The following is a 25,749-nucleotide window of genomic DNA, read 5'->3' on the forward strand; positions in this document are numbered from 1 at the left end:
GTTGTTACACTGAGTCTAAATGATTTTTATTATTTTAGAATGATCACATATACAATTTGATTTCATCCGGTTGATTAAAACGATGCTGTGGCTCACCTTCCTGTCTGTGCACATCAGTCAGTTCCACTGGATAAAATAATCAAATGTCACTTTGAAAACTGTGACCATAATGAATTATGGGAAGGAATGATCTCCTTTGCCAGATCGAACTTCCTAAGAGTAAAGAACATTGAACCAGACCCCCCAAACTCCAATTTCTCATTTGGCCCTCAAGCCTTTGAACCTGGAGAAGCAAAACTTGAATCTGAGTCGGACGAAAATATTTAAGTCAAGGCCACATCTGCTCGTTAGACCCGAAGGCCTATTTCCTGAAATGCAAGAGTTTATAGTTTTTACGCCACATTAATTGCTTATTTGGGGCTTGAACATGTGCCAAACCTCAGGAGTGGTGAATATGTTTCAATGTATTCAGAAGCGGGGCAAAACGGCTCCACGGCGCCCACTAAACTGCAACCCCCCCGGCTACAGGCATGAAAATGGGTCCATATGTAGAACATGCCGGAACAAACAAAAAAGCATCCTGTGGGTATGGCCCAAACCCAAAAGGAAGTCAGCCATTTTGTTTCAAACTTGGCATTTTACATTTTAACAAACTCCTCCTCCAGATTTCATCGTACAGCTCTAAAGATTTCTCCCTACGGTCTAAAGACACATAGGATTATAAGTTGTAAAAAGCCAGAAGTTTTATCAGTGGGTGGAGATGTGGCAGCCCCTCAAACTTCGAGGTTTCGTCATGAAACAGGAAGTTGAAATATCTGCCACATTTTACATCCAAAGTGCACTAAACGTCACTCCTATGATCACAATCAATTACCCATCTGTTCCATCTACCTCAATGTGGTCAGAGGACAGATAACAAGTGGACAGAACTCTCTTTAGAAAACATGTCCATGGCGGTGTAGTCAATTTATCGCTCACATCTCATCTGAATACCATTACAGGGGGGTCTCTGTGTTTTTAATTCAAGTTATGAACGATTTCATCCTCATACTTTCAACTTTGTGAGAAACTATGTAAAACTTTCAAGATGCTACTTTCCCAAAATTGTGTTTGTTCACCATTTGTATCCATGGTGAATTTTCATGACAGTCCCACCTTGAAAAGATGTTAAATGGCATATTCTCATATCCCTGTAGCGTCGCCCACCTGGACAGGACAGGAAGTTGCTTTAACTCTGCAGTGCACTGAAAACAGTTGCTGCTTGCAGATTAAATTTTTGTTTTTTTCTTTGATACGATCGATCACAGCATTCTGTTACAGAGACTTGAACATGTTATTGGGATTAAAGGAACTGCATTAGGCTGGTTTAAGTCATATTTATCTGATAGATTCCAGTTTGTTCTTGTAAATGAAGAATCTTCCTCACACACCAGAGTAAGTCATGGAGTTCCTCAGGGTTCTGTGCTTGGACCGATTCTTTTTACTTTATACATGCTTCCATTAGGTAACATTATCAGACAGCATGGCATAAATTTCCATTGTTATGCTGATGATACTCAGCTGTACTCATCTATGAAACCAGATGAAACCTACAGGATCAGGACCATCCTGTCTCAGAGCAGAGAAACTGCTCCATGCATCTGTTCCTTCAGGACTGAACTACTGTAATTCCTTATTATTGTTCTGTCCCACAGATTCTCTGAAAAGCCTCCAGCTGATCCAAAACCCTGCAGCCAGAGTTCTGATGAGATCTAACAGCAGAGATCATGTTTCTCCAGTTTTAGCTTCTCTTCATTGGCTCCCTGTTAGATTCAGAATAGAATTTAAGCTTCTTCTCCTCACATATAAAGCTCTTAATGACCGAGCTCCATCACATCTTAAAGATCTCACAGCTGGATATTTCCCCAACAGAGCACTTTTTTGCATATAAAATTTAACTTTTCTTCTTCAAAAGGTGTTTTTCTGTCAGTGTTTCACTTCACTTTGGGTCTCAGAGACAAAACTCTTCAAGACATTTGTGGGCTTCAACTTCATTTGAACAGTGCCAAATTATCTGAATATGCTACATTGGCCCCGCCCACACTGACCTCGCCCATTTAGTCTGACCCTAGCGAAGCTCCCCTCTGTTCAGCACTCGTAATGTTGGGGTCGTCCATATTTACAGCTTGAGTTCAGGTTGTCTGCCAATCAGAAGGTCAGCTTTCTCCGACCACGTCCAAATGTCTTCAGGTGAGACCGAAGGCGCCATTTCCTCGGATGCGTCCATCGGTGTGTACCTACCTTCTGTCCATCCACCATGTAACAGACAACCTTTCTGTGACTGAACACACTGAGGCACAAAGGGAGGCGCACGCTCCTGTCCGTGCACACCTGAGCAGGTTTACCTGAAAAATCAATGTTTGTGCTTCACAATAATTTACAGCCAACAGAAAAGAGCAGCATTCAGCCGCTGCCTAAACTCAGTGACTTCTTCCCGTTATTGATCACTAGTGATTGATATGTTTTAGGAGTAAAAATGTATTCATGATTACAGAAAGATTTTACAGAACGTTTTCATTCCCACAACAAAAGGACAGAAAGAAGCTAAAATTAAATCTAAATTAATTAAAGGTCAAGTTTTTGTTAGCCACGCCCTCCTGCTCGCCGTCCAATCCACTGCTTTGGCCACGCCTCCCGCTGTCAGTGCATCACTCAAAGTTATGAAGCATTAGGAGACGCTGGAGCAGGTGACGGGCGTGGAGCGGGTCATGTGACATCAGCTGTTAAATTTAATGTGAAGGTTTCTGTGAGTTAAAGTTTTGGCTTGTGGGCGAGCGACACTAAGAGAGAGAGGTTTGGCATTTCCTCCTTCATGAGGCACAAAGCATTCTGGGAGCTTGAGTCCAAGTCATAAAAGACCAACATGTCCTTATAATGTCCTCCACAGAGAAAATTACCCAAAATGCCCTGAACTCTTTCCCTGAACCGAGTCATTCCCACACCACTAAGTCTGCAGCCAATCACATGCTACCGAGGCCTTCTCCCATTCTGATTCGCTGTCCAGGCTGCAGGTTGAAGGTGAAGTCTCTGGGAGCCTCAAACAGCAGAACGATGGTAGACCCCAGGTTAAACTCCCCAACAGCCTGCCCCTTCTGTAAAGCCACGCCCTCTTCACCTGCTGTCTTCAGCACCTGGTCACCCGCGGCAACATAGCTGCGGTCATAGAAGGTGCCTTTCCTGTAGCGCGGCGTGTTGGTCTGCAGCTCCTGAGGATGAACAGAAACGGCAGGAAGTCATGTGATCAAACAGGAAGTGTTTACATAGCCTGGCTTGCTGACCACCTATCTGACGCCATTGTTGGCGCCAGAAATGCCCCGGGCCAATGCCACGATGCCGTTTGGTTGTTTTTCTTTTGTTGTAATGTAACGGAAACATTATTGATCTGCCGTTTACGTGCGTTTCAGTCTGAGCTGCTGAATCATCTGGATGTTTACGCTTATTTTCGGCTATTAAAGAAAAAAAGAGTCACAAACAAACCAAGAACTTGTTTTTATACTGATGAACATCAAAGGTCTCACACAGGTTTTATTTACGCTTCTTCTGGTTAAATTCAGAAAACGTTATTTAGATTCAAACTTCTAAATTTAATAGTTTAAATCAACAATTCATATAATTAAGTTTTTGTACTTCTGAAACTAATCAGCTAAATACATGAAAATTCACAAATGAATGATCAAAGCCTCTGAAAGCTGAGAACAAAGTGGGGCTACCTGGTCAAAGTAAACTCTGATGGAGCCCACGTTTGTGGCTCCGACCGCCGTTAATGAGAAAAAGCCGTGGTGCCATTGGCCGGTGAGCGCCACACGCTCGTTGAGGCAGAAGAGCTCTTTGACCCAACGAGCCACGCCCGGGTTCACCGACATCAGCGACCCTGACAAGGACACAGGTGAGCATCAGGCTGAAGGAACAGCACAGACAGGTGAAGCAGGACAAACACTCACCTGGGAAGTGGCGTCGCAGCACCACCTTCCAGTCGGTGGGCGAGTGGAAGCAGTGGTAGTCACCAGGAGCCAGATAGATGACGACGTGAAACAGCTCGCTGTCAGGAGACGACAGCAGGAGCTCCTGGAAGGACGAGGAGGACGGGTCTGAGGACAGAGACACAGTTTAGCTGTTTTGGGTGTTTTTGTCAACTTAAAAACTCTGCAGGCCTCTGATTCCTCAGAGATTCCTCACATGTGTGCAAAAGGTGAAGTCCTAGACCCCCTCGTCTTCTGAGAAGGCGTGTGCACGAGCACGATTAAAAAGTATGACTCAGAACTAAAGAAGCCACTACACCGGCACACGGATCAGATAAACGTATCAAAGACTGGGTGAAGGTCTGACTTTAGGATACAAATCCATTTTTATCCACCTCCACTGCATCAACACAACTCTGACGATGGCGAGCGATGGACCGAATGTGCTGTTCAGATGGACAAACAGCTGGTAAACAAACAGCTGGTAAACAAACAGCTGATAAACAAACAGCTGGTAAACAAACAGCTGGTAAACAAACAGATGGTAAACAAACAGCTGGTAAACAAACAGCTGGTAAACAAACAGCTGGTAAACAAACAGCTGGTAAACAAACAGCTGGTAATCAAACAGCTGGTAAACAAACAGCTGGTAAACAAACAGCTGGTAAACAAACAGCTGATAAACAAACAGCTGGTAAACAAACAGCTGGTAAACAAACAGCTGATAAACAAACAGCTGGTAAACAAACAGCTGGTAAACAAACAGCTGATAAACAAACAGCTGGTAAACAAACAGCTGATAAACAAACAGCTGGTAAACAAACAGCTGGTAAACAAACAGCTGATAAACAAACAGCTGGTAAACAAACAGCTGGTAAACAAACAGCTGGTAAACAAACAGATGGTAAACAAACAGCTGGTAAACAAACAGCTGGTAAACAAACAGCTGGTAAACAAACAGCTGGTAAACAAACAGCTGGTAATCAAACAGCTGGTAAACAAACAGCTGGTAAACAAACAGCTGGGAATCAAACAGCTGATAAACAAACAGCTGATAAACAAACAGCTGGTAAACAAACAGCTGGTAAACAAACAGCTGGTAAACAAACAGCTGGTAAACAAACAGCTGATAAACAAACAGCTGGGAATCAAACAGCTGATAAACAAACAGCTGGTAAACAAACAGCTGGTAAACAAACAGCTGATAAACAAACAGCTGATAAACAAACAGCTGGTAAACAAACAGCTGGTAAACAAACAGCTGGTAAACAAACAGCTGATAAACAAACAGCTGGTAAACAAACAGCTGGTAAACAAACAGCTGGTAAACAAACAGCTGGTAAACAAACAGCTGGTAAACAAACAGCTGAGCCATGAATGGGAAACTGTAACAGACTTTTATTTAGCCAAAGAAAAATACATTGGAGGGATTCATGTAAACTTTGGATCCTTGGATCGAACCAGCAACCTTTCAACTGAGATGACGGCTCCGCCTCCTGAGCTTAAAACGCCCCTCGTATTACAGGAATAATTAAATGTGCCGGTGTCCTGTCTGCAGCCCCAAAATAGGCTGGAGTAGAGGGGGCGTGGTCTTACCATTTCCCTTCTTCATCTGTGGACCCAGAAAGCTCTCCAGACTGTAGGTGACCCCCTTCACCTGCTCCACCTCAGAGTTCTTCACACGACCAAAGTGGAGGATTTTCCCATCAGCAGGAGACGTCTGGCAAAAAACACAGATCATCGAAGTCAAGCGGACCGAAAAAACACAATGAGAAACACATCTCCTAGTTCCAGACCCGTCTTCCAGGTCCAGACCCGGTTCCAGACCCGTCTTCCAGGTCCAGACCCGGTTCCACACCCGTATTCCAGGTCCAGACCCGGTTCCAGACCCGTCTTCCAGGTCCAGACCCGGTTCCACACCCGTCTTCCAGACCCAGACCCAGACCCGGTTCTACACCCGTATTCCAGGTCCAGACCCGGTTCTACACCCGTCTTCCAGGTCCAGACCCGGTTCCAGACCCGTATTCCAGGTCCAGACCCGGTTCCACACCCGTCTTCCAGGTCCAGACCCGGTTCCACACCCGTATTCCAGGTCCAGACCCGGTTCCACACCCGTCTTCCAGGTCCAGACCCGGTTCCAGACCCGTCTTCCAGACCCAGACCCGGTTCTACACCCGTATTCCAGGTCCAGACCCGGTTCCAGACCCAGACCCAGACCCGGTTCTACACCCGTATTCCAGGTCCAGACCCGGTTCCAGACCCGTATTCCAGGTCCAGACCCGGTTCCAGACCCGTCTTCCAGGTCCAGACCCGGTTCCACACCCGTCTTCCAGACCCAGACCCAGACCCGGTTCTACACCCGTATTCCAGACCCAGACCCGGTTCTACACCCGTATTCCAGGTCCAGACCCGGTTCCACACCCGTATTCCAGGTCCAGACCCGGTTCTACACCCGTATTCCAGACCCAGACCCGGTTCCACACCCGTATTCCAGACCCAGACCCGGTTCCACACCCGTATTCCAGACCCAGACCCGGTTCTACACCCGTATTCCAGACCCAGACCCGGTTCCACACCCGTAGTCCAGACCCAGACCCGGTTCCACACCCGTATTCCAGGTCCAGACCCAGTTCCACACCCGTATTCCAGGTCCAGACCCAGTTCCACACCCGTATTCCAGGTCCAGACCCAGTTCCACACCCGTATTCCAGGTCCAGACCCAGTTCTACACCCGTATTCCAGGTCCAGACCCAGTTCTACACCCGTATTCCAGGTCCAGACCAGTTCTACACCCGTATTCCAGGTCCAGACCCGGTTCCACACCCGTCTTCCAGGTCCAGACCCGGTTCTACACCCGTATTCCAGGTCCAGACCCGGTTCCACACCCGTATTCCAGGTCCAGACCCAGTTCTACACCCGTATTCCAGACCCAGACCCGGTTCCACACCCGTAGTCCAGACCCAGACCCGGTTCCACACCCGTAGTCCAGACCCAGACCCGGTTCCACACCCGTATTCCAGGTCCAGACCCAGTTCTACACCCGTATTCCAGGTCCAGACCCAGTTCTACACCCGTATTCCAGGTCCAGACCCAGTTCTACACCCGTATTCCAGGTCCAGACCCAGTTCTACACCCGTATTCCAGGTCCAGACCAGTTCTACACCCGTATTCCAGGTCCAGACCCGGTTCCACACCCGTCTTCCAGGTCCAGACCCGGTTCTACACCCGTATTCCAGGTCCAGACCCGGTTCCACACCCGTATTCCAGACCCAGACCCAGTTCTACACCCGTATTCCAGGTCCAGACCCGGTTCTACACCCGTATTCCAGACCCAGACCCGGTTCTACACCCGTATTCCAGACCCAGACCCGGTTCTACACCCGTATTCCAGGTCCAGACCCAGTTCTACACCCGTATTCCAGGTCCAGACCCAGTTCTACACCCGTATTCCAGACCCAGACCCGGTTCTACACCCGTATTCCAGACCCAGACCCGGTTCTACACCCGTATTCCAGACCCAGACCCGGTTCTACACCCGTATTCCAGGTCCAGACCCAGTTCTACACCCGTATTCCAGGTCCAGACCCGGTTCTACACCCGTATTCCAGACCCAGACCCGGTTCTACACCCGTATTCCAGGTCCAGACCCAGTTCTACACCCGTATTCCAGGTCCAGACCCAGTTCTACACCCGTATTCCAGACCCAGACCCGGTTCTACACCCGTATTCCAGACCCAGACCCGGTTCTACACCCGTATTCCAGGTCCAGACCCGGTTCTACACCCGTATTCCAGGTCCAGACCCAGTTCTACACCCGTATTCCAGGTCCAGACCCAGTTCTACACCCGTATTCCAGGTCCAGACCCAGTTCTACACCCGTATTCCAGACCCAGACCCGGTTCTACACCCGTATTCCAGACCCAGACCCGGTTCTACACCCGTATTCCAGGTCCAGACCCAGTTCTACACCCGTATTCCAGGTCCAGACCCAGTTCTACACCCGTATTCCAGGTCCAGACCCAGTTCTACACCCGTATTCCAGACCCAGACCCGGTTCTACACCCGTATTCCAGACCCAGACCCGGTTCTACACCCGTATTCCAGGTCCAGACCCAGTTCCACACCCGTCTTCCAGGTCCAGACCAGGTTCTACACCCGTATTCCAGGTCCAGACCCAGTTCTACACCCGTATTCCAGGTCCAGACCCAGTTCTACACCCGTATTCCAGGTCCAGACCCAGTTCTACACCCGTATTCCAGGTCCAGACCCAGTTCTACACCCGTATTCCAGGTCCAGACCCGGTTCTACACCCGTATTCCAGTAGGACTGGGACGATAACAAATTTTGCTGGACGATATATTGTCCCACAAATCATTGCTGATAAACCATATTATTATCAATATATACTGTATATCATCATAAACACCCTTTCAAGTAAAATAAACTTTTATTTCAGTGTTTTACACTATTGTAATTTTTAAGAACGCTTAAATATCCTAAATAAATTAAACAAAAAATGAAATGGACTCTCAGCCTCTGTTAGCAAAAGCTGCTCTTGAATAAAACTGCTGCTTTGTGCCGTTTATGTTCACTTTGTGGACCAAACGCCTCAGTGGCTGAGGGACCAAGGCTCTGCATCTAAGGTGCAGTTTTTGTCCCCAGCTGGGAAAACTGGGTCTGGTGGTTATTCTTTAGGGGGGGATGCAGTTTGCTGTTCCCTTTTTTATTGCCACCACTTTTGAACAAATTCGGCACACTGGCTCGTCCTTGTTGATGGGCTCGGGTTGAAGCTGAAATATTCCCACACCGGGATGTTCTTGCGGCTCACTTGCTGCACTCTGTGTGTAGCCAAAGCTGCCGCCCAGCCCCCCCCACAGAGGCAGAGACTGGAAGAGGGTTCCCTCCGTTCTTTCCACTGTGGAACAAACGCGCCGAGGTGCTGAGACCCAGCAGCGAACCCTCTTATCACCCAGCCTGCTTGGAGGCGAGCGGCGAGGAAAACAAACGCATGCACATGGCACCATATCGAGGCCGGCAAAATGATTGAGTTCATTTTCATTTATCGTGCGATTAATTGATTATCGGTCCAGGCCTATCTTCCTGACCCAGTTCTACACCTGTCCCTTAGTTCCAGACCCAGCTCTATGTCCCTCTCAGGCTCAGATGTGCGGGTAAGAGGCTACCAGGCAGGACGAGGCACAGAGTGGTCGGACAGCAGGTTTGAGGCGTCTTCGGAAAAATTCTCCCAGGTTTCTGTAGTGATGTAAATCTTCCACTGCTGCCTCCTGATTGAGAGACAGAGGAACAGACCAGTTCAATCAAATTGTATTTATATTGCGCCCAATTATAACAAATAATTAACAGACCAAGCCAATTAGAATCCAATTCATTGTAAAACAATAGACTGAAGACTGGCTGGTTCCGAGTACAGACCTGCATGTTGACCCCAAACGTCCAGATGTACAGAGAGTAGATTGGTTTTCTGAGCCAGGTGGGGAGATCCAGCCCATTCAGACGCCCCCAGGCCCGAGAGAGGAGACGAGTCGGGAAGGAGCGGTATAATGCCACCTTCAGGAGCAAAGAGCAATACCTCAGACCAATAAGGGGCGGATATTTCTGTTTCAGTGTCTGACTGTTATTACAAACTCTAAGACTGATCAACTGATCTGAGACAATGATTGATCGTGGAGAATAATACGGAAGCTTTCAGAAAACAGCAGGAAAGAAGTCGAAGCCGACAGAGACGGGTGAACAAATATGGTCAGCGCCCTCCCAACGTCCAATCGAAGCCCTTCGCCTGAGCATTCTTACCCGACTGGTCAGCGGCCTCAGAGCATTGACGGACAGGAGGAAACCAAGGAAGGCGATTGGCCGGCGGCGCCAAGCGGCAGGGCGACAGATGCCGTTACCGAGCGCGCTCAGACGGTGACGGAGAGCCAAACGAGGCCCCTGGAGCCTGAATATAAATTCAACGAAAAGAACGTGTGGCAGAGAAGTGACCAAAAGACATAATAAAAGATAAAGATTAGGACAGAAAACATCAAGAACTGAAACCAGGGCGCAGTGGGCGGGGCTTGGAAAGAGGTGGAGGAGGAGGAGTCACTAAGATACTAACCACTACAGCAGAGCTAATATGCTAACAGTTTTAGGGTCTGACGTGGTGTTTGTCTTTGATGCTTATAGTTTTAAAACTATGGTGCAGTAAAAGGGACAAAACTCAGAGCACAGGAAGGATGGGACCTTCTGAGTCACATCATAAAGCTAAGAGTCCTCCCTGCATTTAAAAAACACCTGGTGGAAAAGATCTGACAAGCTGGTATGGCAACAGTCCTGCCTTCTGTACCCCCCCAGTCCCACCTTTGTTAACATCTCTCTATCAGCTGCTGGGTCTGGCTGGTAACTGGAGGATCAGCTGATGTTCAGCTCAGATTTACCTGGAGAAACAGAGTTCACCTGTATGCTGACATCAGCCAATCAGAGTCCGTTTCTAGAGGGGCTCGATGCTTTCAGTTAGCAGCTAGCTAACTGGGTTAGCAGGTTAGCACGGGATCAGCTGGAAAGAGGCTAACAAGGGCTGAGCTAGGCTACAGCTAAAATAACTGACCTGCTAAGGTAGTTGTCACCATGGTGACCATTCACACACACAGACTAATCTCCTTTAACCTGGACACCCCCCATAATAAACTGTCGACTGTCGCCTGACAGCTTCAAATTGAAATTGTTTTTGTGTTTCAACTTTAAACATAAATTTAAGAGTTTTAACTTTAAAACGACATTTAAAAACATTTCTATATCTAAACATCTGTCAGTTACTTACTACTGCAGATGCTGATCTAAGGCGCTTTAAATCAAGTTTAAATACAGTTTTAAGAATTAAAAAGTTCAATCTGCCGTCCATCTGAGTTTTAATCTGCGCTATAACCGAACTCCTGGACCGTTCCTCTCCCACCTGAATCGCGCGCGTCTTCTCGTCCTGGACCCTATCGTTCTTCCTCCTCCTCCATCTCTCTCATTCTCTCCGTCAGGTGTGCGCCGCCGCCGCCTCACCTGCCGCAGCAGGTCGCGCTCCCGACGCTCGCGCTGACACAAGAACCTCACCATGAACGAGAGCTGGCAGCTCGAGGCGGCCGACGACACATGAGGACGAAGAGGAGACGGAGACTCAGAGAAAGAACTGCGGAGTGGGCTCAGCCGAGCAGAGAAGAAGAAGAGAGACGGGGGCGTGACCGCTGCGTCTATAAATAGATCAGATAACGGTCTGCTGTTCACAACAGATCACCTCTGATAATTAATTACTGCCTCCTTACAGCCGTCACTCCTTCTAACAAGCGATATCAATACATTTATTGAAACTAAATCAGAAAACAGTCAGAAAAGGAAACAAAGTGGAAAAATAAAGATCAAAGGAGTTTGTGAAATTTTCCGTCAGAAGTTCTGTCCAATCAGAGCCCGACTGGTTACTGATTAACCAATCAAATCATGTCATCTGTATGGACCAATCAGTAGGGAGGAGAGAAGTGAGGAGAGGGGCGGGTAGTGAGAAGTCAGAGTGACATCACCTCACAATGAAGCGAGCCAATCACTGACCTCAGATCCGTTTCCACTGCTTTCACCTACTTAAGACCTCAGATGACTGACCTAAAGCGATGCATGATGGTCCTCTGCACTTGCTGAGATGACCTGTATGACAGCACAGGGCTGTGATTGGCTGAGGGCTTCACTGACATAATGGCGCTTGGTTATCAGACTCTCAGTTTAAGATGAAAAATGGTTGGCAGAAACAGATGCTCTATGATATGATGACTGATAGAACACATAATCCCAGATTCTGGACTATAAAAGATATGATGTACAACAGCTTAATTACTATCAAACTGTTTATTCAAAGATTCACAACGTCAGAAACATGTTCCTGGATGAGTTTTCTGCAGTTTGGGGCAGTTAGATTAAAAGTAGCACAACTAAACGAACCTCGACCTCCCCTGACCTGTTCAAACCGGCTGAGACGTCACTGAGTGAAGCTCAGGATGAGGAACATCCTCTAAAAAACCTCCAGCTGATCCAAAATAATGTAGCCAGAGTCTGATGATATTTCCTCTGTCAGGTGAGTTTTATCTCAGTTTGATAACAGGAAGCTCCTGTAGGCTCAGAGAGCTGTCACTCAAAGACACAAAGGCGGGCTGTACAATGAAATCAGCCAATCAGGAACGTTCACATGAAAGCTTGATTCATAGGTGAGAAGCAGCAGCTGGATCAACATCTGTGGGAAGGAGCTGAGGAAACGGCGTCAGGTTCTGAACGGTCACATGGCGCCATGGAGTAAACGTTTGGGAGTCCTCGTCTCTTTTAGGGCGGTGTCTCCTCAAATCCCGCAGCAATAAGCTCCGCCCTCAGCTCTTCAATTAGAAAAGAAACTAAACCACGATGTCTGACCCCACCCCCAAGCAGCAGTTTCCTCGCCTACCTGTGTGGGCGTGGCCAAAGGGGGCGGAGCGCCATTGTCCTGTAGGCTTTTCCTCTGGTAGTGCTGGTAACCAACATAACCACCTCCCGTCACAATAAGGAGGGGGAGGGGCCGGGGGCGGGGCAAGAGGCCACGGCCTGAGGAGACAGAAGCAGCTGATTGGTCCAGAGCTGTGATTACATCATCAAGATGCTGGGGAGGGAGTGAAGGGACTCACCGGTGGTCAGGCTGCGGTTCTGGGTCCATCTGAACGTCAAGATTCTGAAACACAAACAGAACCGAGCTATAAACGGGCTCTAACAGAACCGAGCTATAAACGGGCTCTAACAGAACCAAGCTATAAACGGGCTCTAACAGAACCAAGCTATAAACGGGCTCTAACAGAACCAAGCTATAAACGGGCTCTAACAGAACCAAGCTATAAACGGGCTCTAACAGAACCGAGCTATAAACGGGCTCTAACAGAACCAAGCTATAAACGGGCTCTAACAGAACCAAGCTATAAACGGGCTCTAACAGAACCAAGCTATAAACGGGCTCAGACACTAACGGAACCAAGCTATAAACGGGCTCTAACAGAACCAAGCTATAAACGGGCTCTAACAGAACCAAGCTATAAACGGGCTCTAACAGAACCAAGCTATAAACGGGCTCAGACACTAACAGAACCGAGCTATAAACGGGCTCTAACAGAACCAAGCTATAAACGGGCTCAGACACTAACAGAACCGAGCTATAAACGGGCTCAGACACTAACAGAACCGAGCTATAAACGGGCTCTAACAGAACCAAGCTATAAACGGGCTCTAACAGAACCGAGCTATAAACGGGCTCAGACACTAACGGAACCAAGCTATAAACGGGCTCTAACAGAACCAAGCTATAAACGGGCTCTAACAGAACCAAGCTATAAACGGGCTCTAACAGAACCAAGCTATAAACGGGCTCAGACACTAACAGAACCGAGCTATAAACGGGCTCTAACAGAACCAAGCTATAAACGGGCTCAGACACTAACAGAACCGAGCTATAAACGGGCTCAGACACTAACAGAACCGAGCTATAAACGGGCTCTAACAGAACCAAGCTATAAACGGGCTCTAACAGAACCAAGCTATAAACGGGCTCAGACACTAACGGAACCAAGCTATAAACGGGCTCTAACAGAACCAAGCTATAAACGGGCTCTAACAGAACCAAGCTATAAACGGGCTCTAACAGAACCAAGCTATAAACGGGCTCAGACACTAACAGAACCAAGCTATAAACGGGCTCTAACAGAACCAAGCTATAAACGGGCTCAGACACTAACAGAACCGAGCTATAAACGGGCTCTAACAGAACCAAGCTATAAACGGGCTCAGACACTAACAGAACCGAGCTATAAACGGGCTCTAACAGAACCAAGCTATAAACGGGCTCAGACACTAACGGAACCAAGCTATAAACGGGCTCTAACAGAACCAAGCTATAAACGGGCTCAGACACTAACAGAACCGAGCTATAAACGGGCTCTAACAGAACCAAGCTATAAACGGGCTCAGACACTAACGGAACCGAGCTATAAACGGGCTCTAACAGAACCAAGCTATAAACGGGCTCAGACACTAACAGAACCAAGCTATAAACGGGCTCAGACACTAACAGAACCAAGCTATAAACGGGCTCAGACACTAACAGAACCAAGCTATAAACGGGCTCAGACACTAACAGAACCAAGCTATAAACGGGCTCAGACACTAACAGAACCAAGCTATAAACGGGCTCAGACACTAACGGAACCAAGCTATAAACGGGCTCTAACAGAACCAAGCTATAAACGGGCTCAGACACTAACAGAACCAAGCTATAAACGGGCTCAGACACTAACAGGACCGAGCTATAAACGGGCTCTAACAGAACCAAGCTATAAACGGGCTCAGACACTAACAGAACCGAGCTATAAACGGGCTCTAACAGAACCAAGCTATAAACGGGCTCAGACACTAACAGAACCAAGCTATAAACGGGCTCAGACACTAACAGAACCGAGCTATAAACGGGCTCAGACACTAACAGAACCGAGCTATAAACGGGCTCTAACAGAACCGAGCTATAAACGGGCTCAGACACTTACAGAACCAAGCTATAAACGGGCTCAGACACAAACAGAACCGAGCTATAAACGGGCTCAGACACTAACGGAACCAAGCTATAAACGGGCTCTAACAGAACCAAGCTATAAACGGGCTCAGACACTAACGGAACCAAGCTATAAACGGGCTCAGACACAAACAGAACCAAGCTATAAACGGGCTCAGACACTAACGGAACCAAGCTATAAACGGGCTCTAACAGAACCAAGCTATAAACGGGCTCAGACACTAACGGAACCAAGCTATAAACGGGCTCAGACACTAACGGAACCAAGCTATAAACGGGCTCAGACACTAACAGAACCAAGCTATAAACGGGCTCTAACAGAACCAAGCTATAAACGGGCTCAGACACTAACGGAACCAAGCTATAAACGGGCTCAGACACTAACGGAACCAAGCTATAAACGGGCTCAGACACTAACAGAACCGAGCTATAAACGGGCTCAGACACTAACAGAACCAAGCTATAAACGGGCTCTAACAGAACCAAGCTATAAACGGGCTCAGACACTAACAGAACCAAGCTATAAACGGGCTCAGACACTAACAGAACCGAGCTATAAACGGGCTCAGACACTAACGGAACCAAGCTATAAACGGGCTCTAACAGAACCAAGCTATAAACGGTCTCAGACACTAACGGAACCGAGCTATAAACGGGCTCAGACACTAACAGAACCAAGCTATAAACGGGCTCAGACACTTACGGAACCAAGCTATAAACGGGCTCTAACAGAACCAAGCTATAAACGGGCTCAGACACTAACGGAACCAAGCTATAAACGGGCTCTAACAGAACCAAGCTATAAACGGGCTCTAACAGAACCAAGCTATAAACGGGCTCTAACAGAACCAAGCTATAAACGGGCTCAGACACTAACAGAACCGAGCTATAAACGGGCTCTAACAGAACCAAGCTATAAACGGGCTCAGACACTAACAGAACCGAGCTATAAACGGGCTCAGACACTAACAGAACCGAGCTATAAACGGGCTCTAACAGAACCAAGCTATAAACGGGCTCTAACAGAACCAAGCTATAAACGGGCTCAGACACTAACGGAACCAAGCTATAAACGGGCTCTAACAGAACCAAGCTATAAACGGGCTCTAACAGAACCAAGCTATAAACGGGCTCTAACAGAACCAAGCTATAAACGGGCTCAGACACTAACAGAACCGAGCTATAAACGGGCTCTAACAGAACCAAGCTATAAACGGGCTCAGACACTAACAGAACCGAGCTATAAACGGGCTCTAACAGAACCAAGCTATAAACGGGCTCAGACACTAACGGAACCAAGCTATAAACGGGCTCTAACAGAACCAAGCTATAAACGGGCTCAGACACTAACAGAACCGAGCTATAAACGGGCTCTAACAGAACCAAGCTATAAACGGGCTCAGACACTAACGGAACCGAGCTATAAACGGGCTCTAACAGAACCAAGCTATAAACGGGCTCAGACACTAACAGAACCAAGCTATAAACGGGCTCAGACACTAACAGAACCAAGCTATAAACGGGCTCAGACACTAACAGAACCAAGCTATAAACGGGCTCAGACACTAACAGAACCAAGCTATAAACGGGCTCAGACACTAACAGAACCAAGCTATAAACGGGCTCAGACACTAACGGAACCAAGCTATAAACGGGCTCTAACAGAACCAAGCTATAAACGGGCTCAGACACTAACAGAACCAAGCTATAAACGGGCTCAGACACTAACAGGACCGAGCTATAAACGGGCTCTAACAGAACCAAGCTATAAACGGGCTCAGACACTAACAGAACCGAGCTATAAACGGGCTCTAACAGAACCAAGCTATAAACGGGCTCAGACACTAACAGAACCAAGCTATAAACGGGCTCAGACACTAACAGAACCGAGCTATAAACGGGCTCAGACACTAACAGAACCGAGCTATAAACGGGCTCTAACAGAACCGAGCTATAAACGGGCTCAGACACTTACAGAACCAAGCTATAAACGGGCTCAGACACTAACAGAACCAAGCTATAAACGGGCTCAGACACAAACAGAACCGAGCTATAAACGGGCTCAGACACTAACGGAACCAAGCTATAAACGGGCTCTAACAGAACCAAGCTATAAACGGGCTCAGACACTAACGGAACCAAGCTATAAACGGGCTCAGACACAAACAGAACCAAGCTATAAACGGGCTCAGACACTAACGGAACCAAGCTATAAACGGGCTCTAACAGAACCAAGCTATAAACGGGCTCAGACACTAACGGAACCAAGCTATAAACGGGCTCAGACACTAACGGAACCAAGCTATAAACGGGCTCAGACACTAACAGAACCAAGCTATAAACGGGCTCAGACACTAACAGAACCGAGCTATAAACGGGCTCAGACACTAACAGAACCAAGCTATAAACGGGCTCTAACAGAACCAAGCTATAAACGGGCTCAGACACTAACAGAACCAAGCTATAAACGGGCTCAGACACTAACAGAACCGAGCTATAAACGGGCTCAGACACTAACGGAACCAAGCTATAAACGGGCTCTAACAGAACCAAGCTATAAACGGTCTCAGACACTAACGGAACCGAGCTATAAACGGGCTCAGACACTAACAGAACCAAGCTATAAACGGGCTCAGACACTTACGGAACCAAGCTATAAACGGGCTCTAACAGAACCAAGCTATAAACGGGCTCAGACACTAACAGAACCAAGCTATAAACGGGCTCTAACAGAACCAAGCTATAAACGGGCTCAGACACTAACGGAACCAAGCTATAAACGGGCTCAGACACTTACGGAACCAAGCTATAAACGGGCTCAGACACTAACGGAACCAAGCTATAAACGGGCTCAGACACTAACAGAACCAAGCTATAAACGGACTCAGACACTAACGGAACCAAGCTATAAACGGGCTCAGACACTAACAGAACCAAGCTATAAACGGGCTCAGACACTAACGGAACCAAGCTATAAACGGGCTCAGACACTAACGGAACCAAGCTATAAACGGGCTCAGACACTAACAGAACCGAGCTATAAACGGGCTCAGACACTAACGGAACCGAGCTATAAACGGGCTCAGACACTAACAGAACCAAGCTATAAACGGGCTCAGACACTAACAGAACCAAGCTATAAACGGACTCAGACACTAACAGAACCAAGCTATAAACCACAGTTTCTGACTTTGGTTTCCAACCCCGCACCACAACATTAATCTTTGTGGCCTATGTCGCGTGTGTAGCTGTCCACGTGCTGCGTTCACGTGCAGACTTGTTATTATTACAGTGCTGTTACATCCCACACCTGTAGGGGGAGCAACAGAGGGGAAACCTGATGAACAACATTCATCATCACATAAACTTGTTTATTTACCTACTGATATATTTATGTATTAATTTCTGATTATGGCAGCGTCAGTTCTCCATATTAGACCCGATCAGCTTCTGATCACCGCTGCTGTTTGTCAGAGGCTCAAAGTTCCTTGTGGTCACTGAATGCAGCATTATCAGAAAAAACAACAGAAGCTGATTTAAATAATCACCTGCTGCAGGTAAACCTGAGCCGAATCTGTAGTCACACTGACACAAACTATCTTACCTCACACTGAACGCACGATTCAGACGTTAAACGCAGTAAAACGTACGCTTGACGTGAAAGTTGCGCGTATTGTGGCGCAGCCCAGGTCAGTGTCACACGACCACAAACTGACGTGGTACGATTTCACACACGAAAAGCTACAGGTGAGTAAATACCTGACGCTGGTGCTCGTCGATCCGCCGGTCAACCTCCGAAAGGAAGCCGCCATTTTGTGTTTGGGGAAATGACGTTTGTTTAAACGTAACCGATTTCTCTTCTTCTTCTTCTTGTTCCGCTTCTTCTTCTTCTTCTTCGAAGTTTATGGCAGCCATTGAGCCACTTTACTGCCCCCAGCAGGAGGGACCTTCATCCAGAGAGCCTCCTGGTGAGGAGATCAAACAGGTGGATTCCGCGCGGCCACATTAAAAGACCAAGAGGATCCAAATTTATGTTCAACATCTGTGCGCTATTCTTTTTATCCATGAGGTGCATTTACTTTCCTTGCTTGCTTCTGGCTATAGTTTGAGAATAAAGCAAAAATTCAATTCAGTTTATTTATATAATCACCAAATCACAACAAATGTCATCTCAAGGCACTTCAATAATACAATTCAAGCCAATTAGTCCAATTCATTGTAATTATAATCCAATCAAATGCAATTAATTAAATTCAAAATGAGTCCAATTCATTGATACAGAGCCAATTCAAAAACAATTTCCAAGCTAAGGAAACCAACAGAAACTCCACTTTGATTCACACCCCGTCTGAGCGTGCATGAGGCGACACCTTCACAAGGACCAGAAATAAAGTCTTTGAGCAGAAACAAACTTTATTTGTTCCAAAAATAGACACATTTCCATCAGAAATATAAATTACAGTTTAAAAACCCATCAGGTACTCCACACGGTACTAATGAGCACTACTGAATGTACTACAGAGTACAAGTGAGCAGAACCAAAACAAAAGAGGTGTGCTGCTGTGGGCGGGGCATCCTGTAGAGGGTGTGGTCTACTGCCAGGTGACATCATTCACTCAGTTCATAGAAGTAAAATATTAAATATTCAGATTCACATTTCAACACCCGACTCTGTAAAAAAGTTCCACCTGCCTGACAGTGTTTTCATGGTAATACCGCTTTAACAGGCGGGCTAGCAGCTCTGTTCGTTTGGCCTTTAGTCAGCTGACAGGAAGTGATGTCACACATCCAGGCCCTGTTGTGTCAAGAAGTCTTCAAGTGCACTCAGTCGCTCCACCAGCATCACGTCCAGGTCACCATCGTCCTCAAGGCCATTACCGTGGATATGTCGGCGAGCGGCTGCTCTTTTCCTGGGCACCATGGTGACAGGAAGTCCTGCCCAGATCGAGAGACAAAGCGTAACAGCCTCTGATTTTTTTGTTTTGTTCGTACAATCAAAAACAAAACATGTTTTTACAATAAACAGACAGACAAGAACTACATCTCCCAGCATACCTTGTGGCTTCTTCCTCTTCCTGGGCTGAGTGAAGTCAGGAAAGAGGAGGAGCCTCCGTCTCTTCTGCTGACCAATCAGGAGCAGTGCGCCGTCCTTCTCCCGTGGCTCCTCAAAGATAGTCTCCAGACTCCTGCAAAACAAATGCAAAGCATGAGACAAAGTCCTGTCTCTGAACACCTCAATAGAAAGTGTTCATGAAGACAATCATCTGTGTTCCAGGCCAGAATGAAGCTGCAAAAAGAACACCGTCACAGACACGAGGCCCAGGTGTTCCTGAAGGTTTCGGGCTCACCTGTTGGTGGTGGGGTATTTATAATTCTTGTTGGTGTAGATCTCCTCCAGACTGAACACTTTCTTTTTCAACCTAAAGAAGGAAACATCATGGAATTATTACACCGTTGCCCTGGAAACATGCAAATAAAGGCAGGTGGCTTTCAGACTTCCCCCACTGCTTAAATTAAACCAGATGACACATTGGTGGCTCTTTACCAAACAGGCGTAATTTCTAAAATGATCCTGTAAATTGTTGCCATTTCAACCTCTTTCATCTTTTAGTTTCTCGATTATTTAGAAAGTTTTCAAAGTTGAACTTTGGATCAGGTCTATCAATCAGGAAGCTCAGTTCCAGAGTCCTGACATCTTTCTGACTTTCCTGTGACCTTTAAAGTGTCCTGATCAACAGTTCTGCAGCTTTCTGAAACCTTTAAAGTGTCCTGATCAACAGTTCTGCAGCTTTCTGTAACCTTTAAAGTGTCCTGATCAATAGTTCTGCAGCTTTCTGAAACCTTTAAAGTGTCCTGATCAACAGTTCTGCAGCTTTCTGTAACCTTTAAAGTGTCCTGATCAATAGTTCTGCAGCTTTCTGAAACCTTTAAAGTGTCCTGATCAATAGTTCTGCAGCTTTCTGAAACCTTTAAAGTGTCCTGATCAACAGTTCTGCAGCTTTCTGGAACCTTTAAAGTGTCCTGATCAATAGTTCTGCAGCTTTCTGAAACCTTTAAAGTGTCCTGATCAACAGTTCTGCAGCTTTCTGTAACCTTTAAAGTGTCCTGATCAACAGTTCTGCAGCTTTCTGAAACCTTTAAAGTGTCCTGATCAACAGTTCTGCAGCTTTCTGAAACCTTTAAAGTGTCCTGATCAACAGTTCTGCAGCTTTCTGAAACCTTTAAAGTGTCCTGATCAATAGTTCTGCAGCTTTCTGAAACCTTTAAAGTGTCCTGATCAACAGTTCTGCAGCTTTCTGAAACCTTTAAAGTGTCCTGATCAACAGTTCTGCAGCTTTCTGAAACCTTTAAAGTGTCCTGATCAATAGTTCTGCAGCTTTCTGTAACCTTTAAAGTGTCCTGATCAACAGTTCTGCAGCTTTCTGGAACCTTTAAAGTGTCCTGATCAACAGTTCTGCAGCTTTCTGAAACCTTTAAAGTGTCCTGATCAACAGTTCTGCAGCTTTCTGAGACCTTTAAAGTGTCCTGATCAACAGTTCTGCAGCTTTCTGAAACCTTTAAAGTGTCCTGATCAACAGTTCTGCAGCTTTCTGAAACCTTTAAAGTGTCCTGATCAACAGTTCTGCAGCTTTCTGAAACCTTTAAAGTGTCCTGATCAACAGTTCTGCAGCTTTCTGTAACCTTTAAAGTGTCCTGATCAATAGTTCTGCAGCTTTCTGACACCTTTAAAGTGTCCTGATCAACAGTTCTGCAGCTTTCTGAAACCTTTAAAGTGTCCTGATCAATAGTTCTGCAGCTTTCTGAAACCTTTAAAGTGTCCTGATCAACAGTTCTGCAGCTTTCTGAAACCTTTAAAGTGTCCTGATCAACAGTTCTGCAGCTTTCTGAGACCTTTAAAGTGTCCTGATCAACAGTTCTGCAGCTTTCTGAAACCTTTAAAGTGTCCTGATCAACAGTTCTGCAGCTTTCTGTAACCTTTAAAGTGTCCTGATCAACAGTTCTGCAGCTTTCTGTAACCTTTAAAGTGTCCTGATCAACAGTTCTGCAGCTTTCTGAAACCTTTAAAGTGTCCTGATCAACAGTTCTGCAGCTTTCTGGAACCTTTAAAGTGTCCTGATCAATAGTTCTGCAGCTTTCTGAAACCTTTAAAGTGTCCTGATCAACAGTTCTGCAGCTTTCTGTAACCTTTAAAGTGTCCTGATCAACAGTTCTGCAGCTTTCTGAAACCTTTAAAGTGTCCTGATCAACAGTTCTGCAGCTTTCTGAAACCTTTAAAGTGTCCTGATCAACAGTTCTGCAGCTTTCTGAAACCTTTAAAGTGTCCTGATCAACAGTTCTGCAGCTTTCTGAAACCTTTAAAGTGTCCTGATCAATAGTTCTGCAGCTTTCTGTAACCTTTAAAGTGTCCTGATCAACAGTTCTGCAGCTTTCTGTAACCTTTAAAGTGTCCTGATCAACAGTTCTGCAGCTTTCTGTAACCTTTAAAGTGTCCTGATCAATAGTTCTGCAGCTTTCTGTAACCTTTAAAGTGTCCTGATCAACAGTTCTGCAGCTTTCTGAAACCTTTAAAGTATCCTGATCAACAGTTCTGCAGCTTTCTATAACCTTTAAAGTGTCCTGATCAACAGTTCTGCAGCTTTCTGTAACCTTTAAAGTGTCCTGATCAACAGTTCTGCAGCTTTCTGAAACCTTTAAAGTGTCCTGATCAACAGTTCTGCAGCTTTCTGGAACCTTTAAAGTGTCCTGATCAACAGTTCTGCAGCTTTCTGAAACCTTTAAAGTGTCCTGATCAATAGTTCTGCAGCTTTCTATAACCTTTAAAGTGTCCTGATCAACAGTTCTGCAGCTTTCTGTAACCTTTAAAGTGTCCTGATCAACAGTTCTGCAGCTTTCTGAAACCTTTAAAGTGTCCTGATCAACAGTTCTGCAGCTTTCTGGAACCTTTAAAGTGTCCTGATCAATAGTTCTGCAGCTTTCTGAAACCTTTAAAGTGTCCTGATCAACAGTTCTGCAGCTTTCTGTAACCTTTAAAGTGTCCTGATCAACAGTTCTGCAGCTTTCTGAAACCTTTAAAGTGTCCTGATCAACAGTTCTGCAGCTTTCTGAAACCTTTAAAGTGTCCTGATCAACAGTTCTGCAGCTTTCTGAAACCTTTAAAGTGTCCTGATCAACAGTTCTGCAGCTTTCTGAAACCTTTAAAGTGTCCTGATCAATAGTTCTGCAGCTTTCTGAAACCTTTAAAGTGTCCTGATCAACAGTTCTGCAGCTTTCTGAAACCTTTAAAGTGTCCTGATCAATAGTTCTGCAGCTTTCTGTAACCTTTAAAGTGTCCTGATCAACAGTTCTGCAGCTTTCTGGAACCTTTAAAGTGTCCTGATCAACAGTTCTGCAGCTTTCTGAAACCTTTAAAGTGTCCTGATCAACAGTTCTGCAGCTTTCTGAGACCTTTAAAGTGTCCTGATCAATAGTTCTGCAGCTTTCTGAAACCTTTAAAGTGTCCTGATCAACAGTTCTGCAGCTTTCTGGAACCTTTAAAGTGTCCTGATCAACAGTTCTGCAGCTTTCTGAAACCTTTAAAGTGTCCTGATCAACAGTTCTGCAGCTTTCTGAAACCTTTAAAGTGTCCTGATCAACAGTTCTGCAGCTTTCTGAAACCTTTAAAGTGTCCTGATCAACAGTTCTGCAGCTTTCTGTAACCTTTAAAGTGTCCTGATCAACAGTTCTGCAGCTTTCTGTAACCTTTAAAGTGTCCTGATCAACAGTTCTGCAGCTTTCTGGAACCTTTAAAGTGTCCTGATCAATAGTTCTGCAGCTTTCTGTAACCTTTAAAGTGTCCTGATCAACAGTTCTGCAGCTTTCTGGAACCTTTAAAGTGTCCTGATCAACAGTTCTGCAGCTTTCTGAAACCTTTAAAGTGTCCTGATCAACAGTTCTGCAGCTTTCTGAGACCTTTAAAGTGTCCTGATCAACAGTTCTGCAGCTTTCTGAAACCTTTAAAGTGTCCTGATCAACAGTTCTGCAGCTTTCTGTAACCTTTAAAGTGTCCTGATCAACAGTTCTGCAGCTTTCTGTAACCTTTAAAGTGTCCTGATCAACAGTTCTGCAGCTTTCTGGAACCTTTAAAGTGTCCTGATCAATAGTTCTGCAGCTTTCTGAAACCTTTAAAGTGTCCTGATCAATAGTTCTGCAGCTTTCTGAAACCTTTAAAGTGTCCTGATCAACAGTTCTGCAGCTTTCTGAAACCTTTAAAGTGTCCTGATCAACAGTTCTGCAGCTTTCTGGAACCTTTAAAGTGTCCTGATCAATAGTTCTGCAGCTTTCTGAAACCTTTAAAGTGTCCTGATCAATAGTTCTGCAGCTTTCTGTAACCTTTAAAGTGTCCTGATCAACAGTTCTGCAGCTTTCTGAAACCTTTAAAGTGTCCTGATCAATAGTTCTGCAGCTTTCTGAAACCTTTAAAGTGTCCTGATCAACAGTTCTGCAGCTTTCTGAAACCTTTAAAGTGTCCTGATCAATAGTTCTGCAGCTTTCTGTAACCTTTAAAGTGTCCTGATCAACAGTTCTGCAGCTTTCTGGAACCTTTAAAGTGTCCTGATCAACAGTTCTGCAGCTTTCTGAAACCTTTAAAGTGTCCTGATCAACAGTTCTGCAGCTTTCTGAGACCTTTAAAGTGTCCTGATCAACAGTTCTGCAGCTTTCTGAAACCTTTAAAGTGTCCTGATCAACAGTTCTGCAGCTTTCTGTAACCTTTAAAGTGTCCTGATCAATAGTTCTGCAGCTTTCTGACACCTTTAAAGTGTCCTGATCAACAGTTCTGCAGCTTTCTGTAACCTTTAAAGTGTCCTGATCAACAGTTCTGCAGCTTTCTGAAACCTTTAAAGTGTCCTGATCAACAGTTCTGCAGCTTTCTGAAACCTTTAAAGTGTCCTGATCAACAGTTCTGCAGCTTTCTGTAACCTTTAAAGTGTCCTGATCAATAGTTCTGCAGCTTTCTGAAACCTTTAAAGTGTCCTGATCAATAGTTCTGCAGCTTTCTGAAACCTTTAAAGTGTCCTGATCAACAGTTCTGCAGCTTTCTGTAACCTTTAAAGTGTCCTGATCAATAGTTCTGCAGCTTTCTGTAACCTTTAAAGTGTCCTGATCAACAGTTCTGCAGCTTTCTGAAACCTTTAAAGTATCCTGATCAACAGTTCTGCAGCTTTCTGAAACCTTTAAAGTGTCCTGATCAACAGTTCTGCAGCTTTCTGAAACCTTTAAAGTGTCCTGATCAATAGTTCTGCAGCTTTCTGAAACCTTTAAAGTGTCCTGATCAATAGTTCTGCAGCTTTCTGAAACCTTTAAAGTGTCCTTATCAACAGTTCTGCAGCTTTCTGTAACCTTTAAAGTGTCCTGATCAATAGTTCTGCAGCTTTCTGAAACCTTTAAAGTGTCCTGATCAATAGTTCTGCAGCTTTCTGAAACCTTTAAAGTGTCCTGATCAACAGTTCTGCAGCTTTCTGTAACCTTTAAAGTGTCCTGATCAATAGTTCTGCAGCTTTCTGAAACCTTTAAAGTGTCCTGATCAACAGTTCTGCAGCTTTCTGAAGCCTTTAAAGTGTCCTGATCAATAGTTCTGCAGCTTTCTGAAGCTCTTTCACAGTTTTTCTTTGGACATTTTCTGCTTTTTCCCTCATCTTCAGTCCTTGTTCCTGAGCATTTTCAGTGTTTTTTCTTTGTTCAGCCACTGAACTCTGACCTTTGACCCATTCAGGCAGGAAAAAGGCTCCTAACTCAAGGGATGAACCAGTGTTGTGTCGACACAGAACAGACAACTTAGCAAAGAAGCCATTTTAAACTGGATCTTTAGGCTCTTTGTTACCAGCAGCCTGTCACAAAGACACATCATTTGTTCCCATTTCTTTAGCTGCATCTATGAAAAACAGCAAAGAAAACACAGTTTGACAGACAGAAAATAGGATTTCTGTGGCGTCGTGCACTCCAAAGCTTTCACCTGGGCTAGGCTCCCGCCCTCCAGCTTCCTCTGAGTCCCGACCACAGTTTGGGCCACCAGATGGCACCAAACTTAAAGGCCCACTGTGGTGTATTGCTGCCGGACGCTCAGAGACTGATGGTGATATGCCAGGCATGCGCACACCTGCTGTTGCC

The 25,749-nt window shown here is 45.7% G+C and overlaps 2 protein-coding genes across 5 annotated transcripts in view; both read right to left on the reverse strand.

The window, feature by feature from the left end:
* Positions 1–2,375: 2,375 nt before the first annotated feature.
* On the reverse strand, positions 2,376–18,423 carry pisd (phosphatidylserine decarboxylase). 3 transcript variants are annotated; one of them, XM_072371606.1, is made up of 9 exons: positions 18,364–18,423; positions 12,680–12,723; positions 12,463–12,599; positions 9,432–9,566; positions 9,182–9,283; positions 5,595–5,718; positions 3,981–4,127; positions 3,750–3,910; positions 2,376–3,245 (listed from the first exon to the last, which is right to left on the reverse strand). In XM_072371606.1, the coding sequence occupies exons 1-9, from the start codon at positions 18,414–18,416 to the stop codon at positions 3,000–3,002; spliced, it is 1,149 nt and encodes a 382-aa protein (XP_072227707.1). In that variant the 5' UTR covers positions 18,417–18,423; the 3' UTR covers positions 2,376–2,999. The 3 variants fall into 3 exon arrangements, with proteins under 3 accessions (XP_072227707.1, XP_072227709.1, XP_072227708.1); XM_072371608.1 differs by lacking the exons at positions 12,463–12,599; positions 12,680–12,723; positions 18,364–18,423 and adding exons at positions 9,810–9,954; positions 10,948–11,258; XM_072371607.1 differs by lacking the exons at positions 12,463–12,599; positions 12,680–12,723; positions 18,364–18,423 and adding exons at positions 9,810–9,954; positions 11,097–11,208.
* A 576-nt stretch (positions 18,424–18,999) lies between these two features.
* LOC140276707 (uncharacterized) overlaps positions 19,000–25,749 on the reverse strand; it is a 19,837-nt gene continuing 13,087 nt past the window's right edge. Inside the window, exons 9-11 of one of the 2 annotated variants that reach the window (XM_072371509.1) lie at positions 19,953–20,024; positions 19,660–19,790; positions 19,000–19,539 (exon numbers count right to left, since the gene is read on the reverse strand). In XM_072371509.1, coding sequence (XP_072227610.1) covers positions 19,385–19,539; positions 19,660–19,790; positions 19,953–20,024 — 358 coding nt within the window. In that variant the 3' untranslated portion in view covers positions 19,000–19,384. Of the gene's footprint in view, positions 19,545–19,658; positions 19,791–19,952; positions 20,025–25,749 lie in introns of both variants that reach the window. The other variant, XM_072371510.1, reaches the window with a different exon arrangement.

Source organism: Leuresthes tenuis, unplaced genomic scaffold (assembly GCF_036924035.1).
Source record: "Leuresthes tenuis unplaced genomic scaffold, fLeuTen1.0.hap1 SCAF_19, whole genome shotgun sequence".
NCBI classification, from domain to species: Eukaryota; Metazoa; Chordata; class Actinopteri; order Atheriniformes; family Atherinopsidae; genus Leuresthes; species Leuresthes tenuis.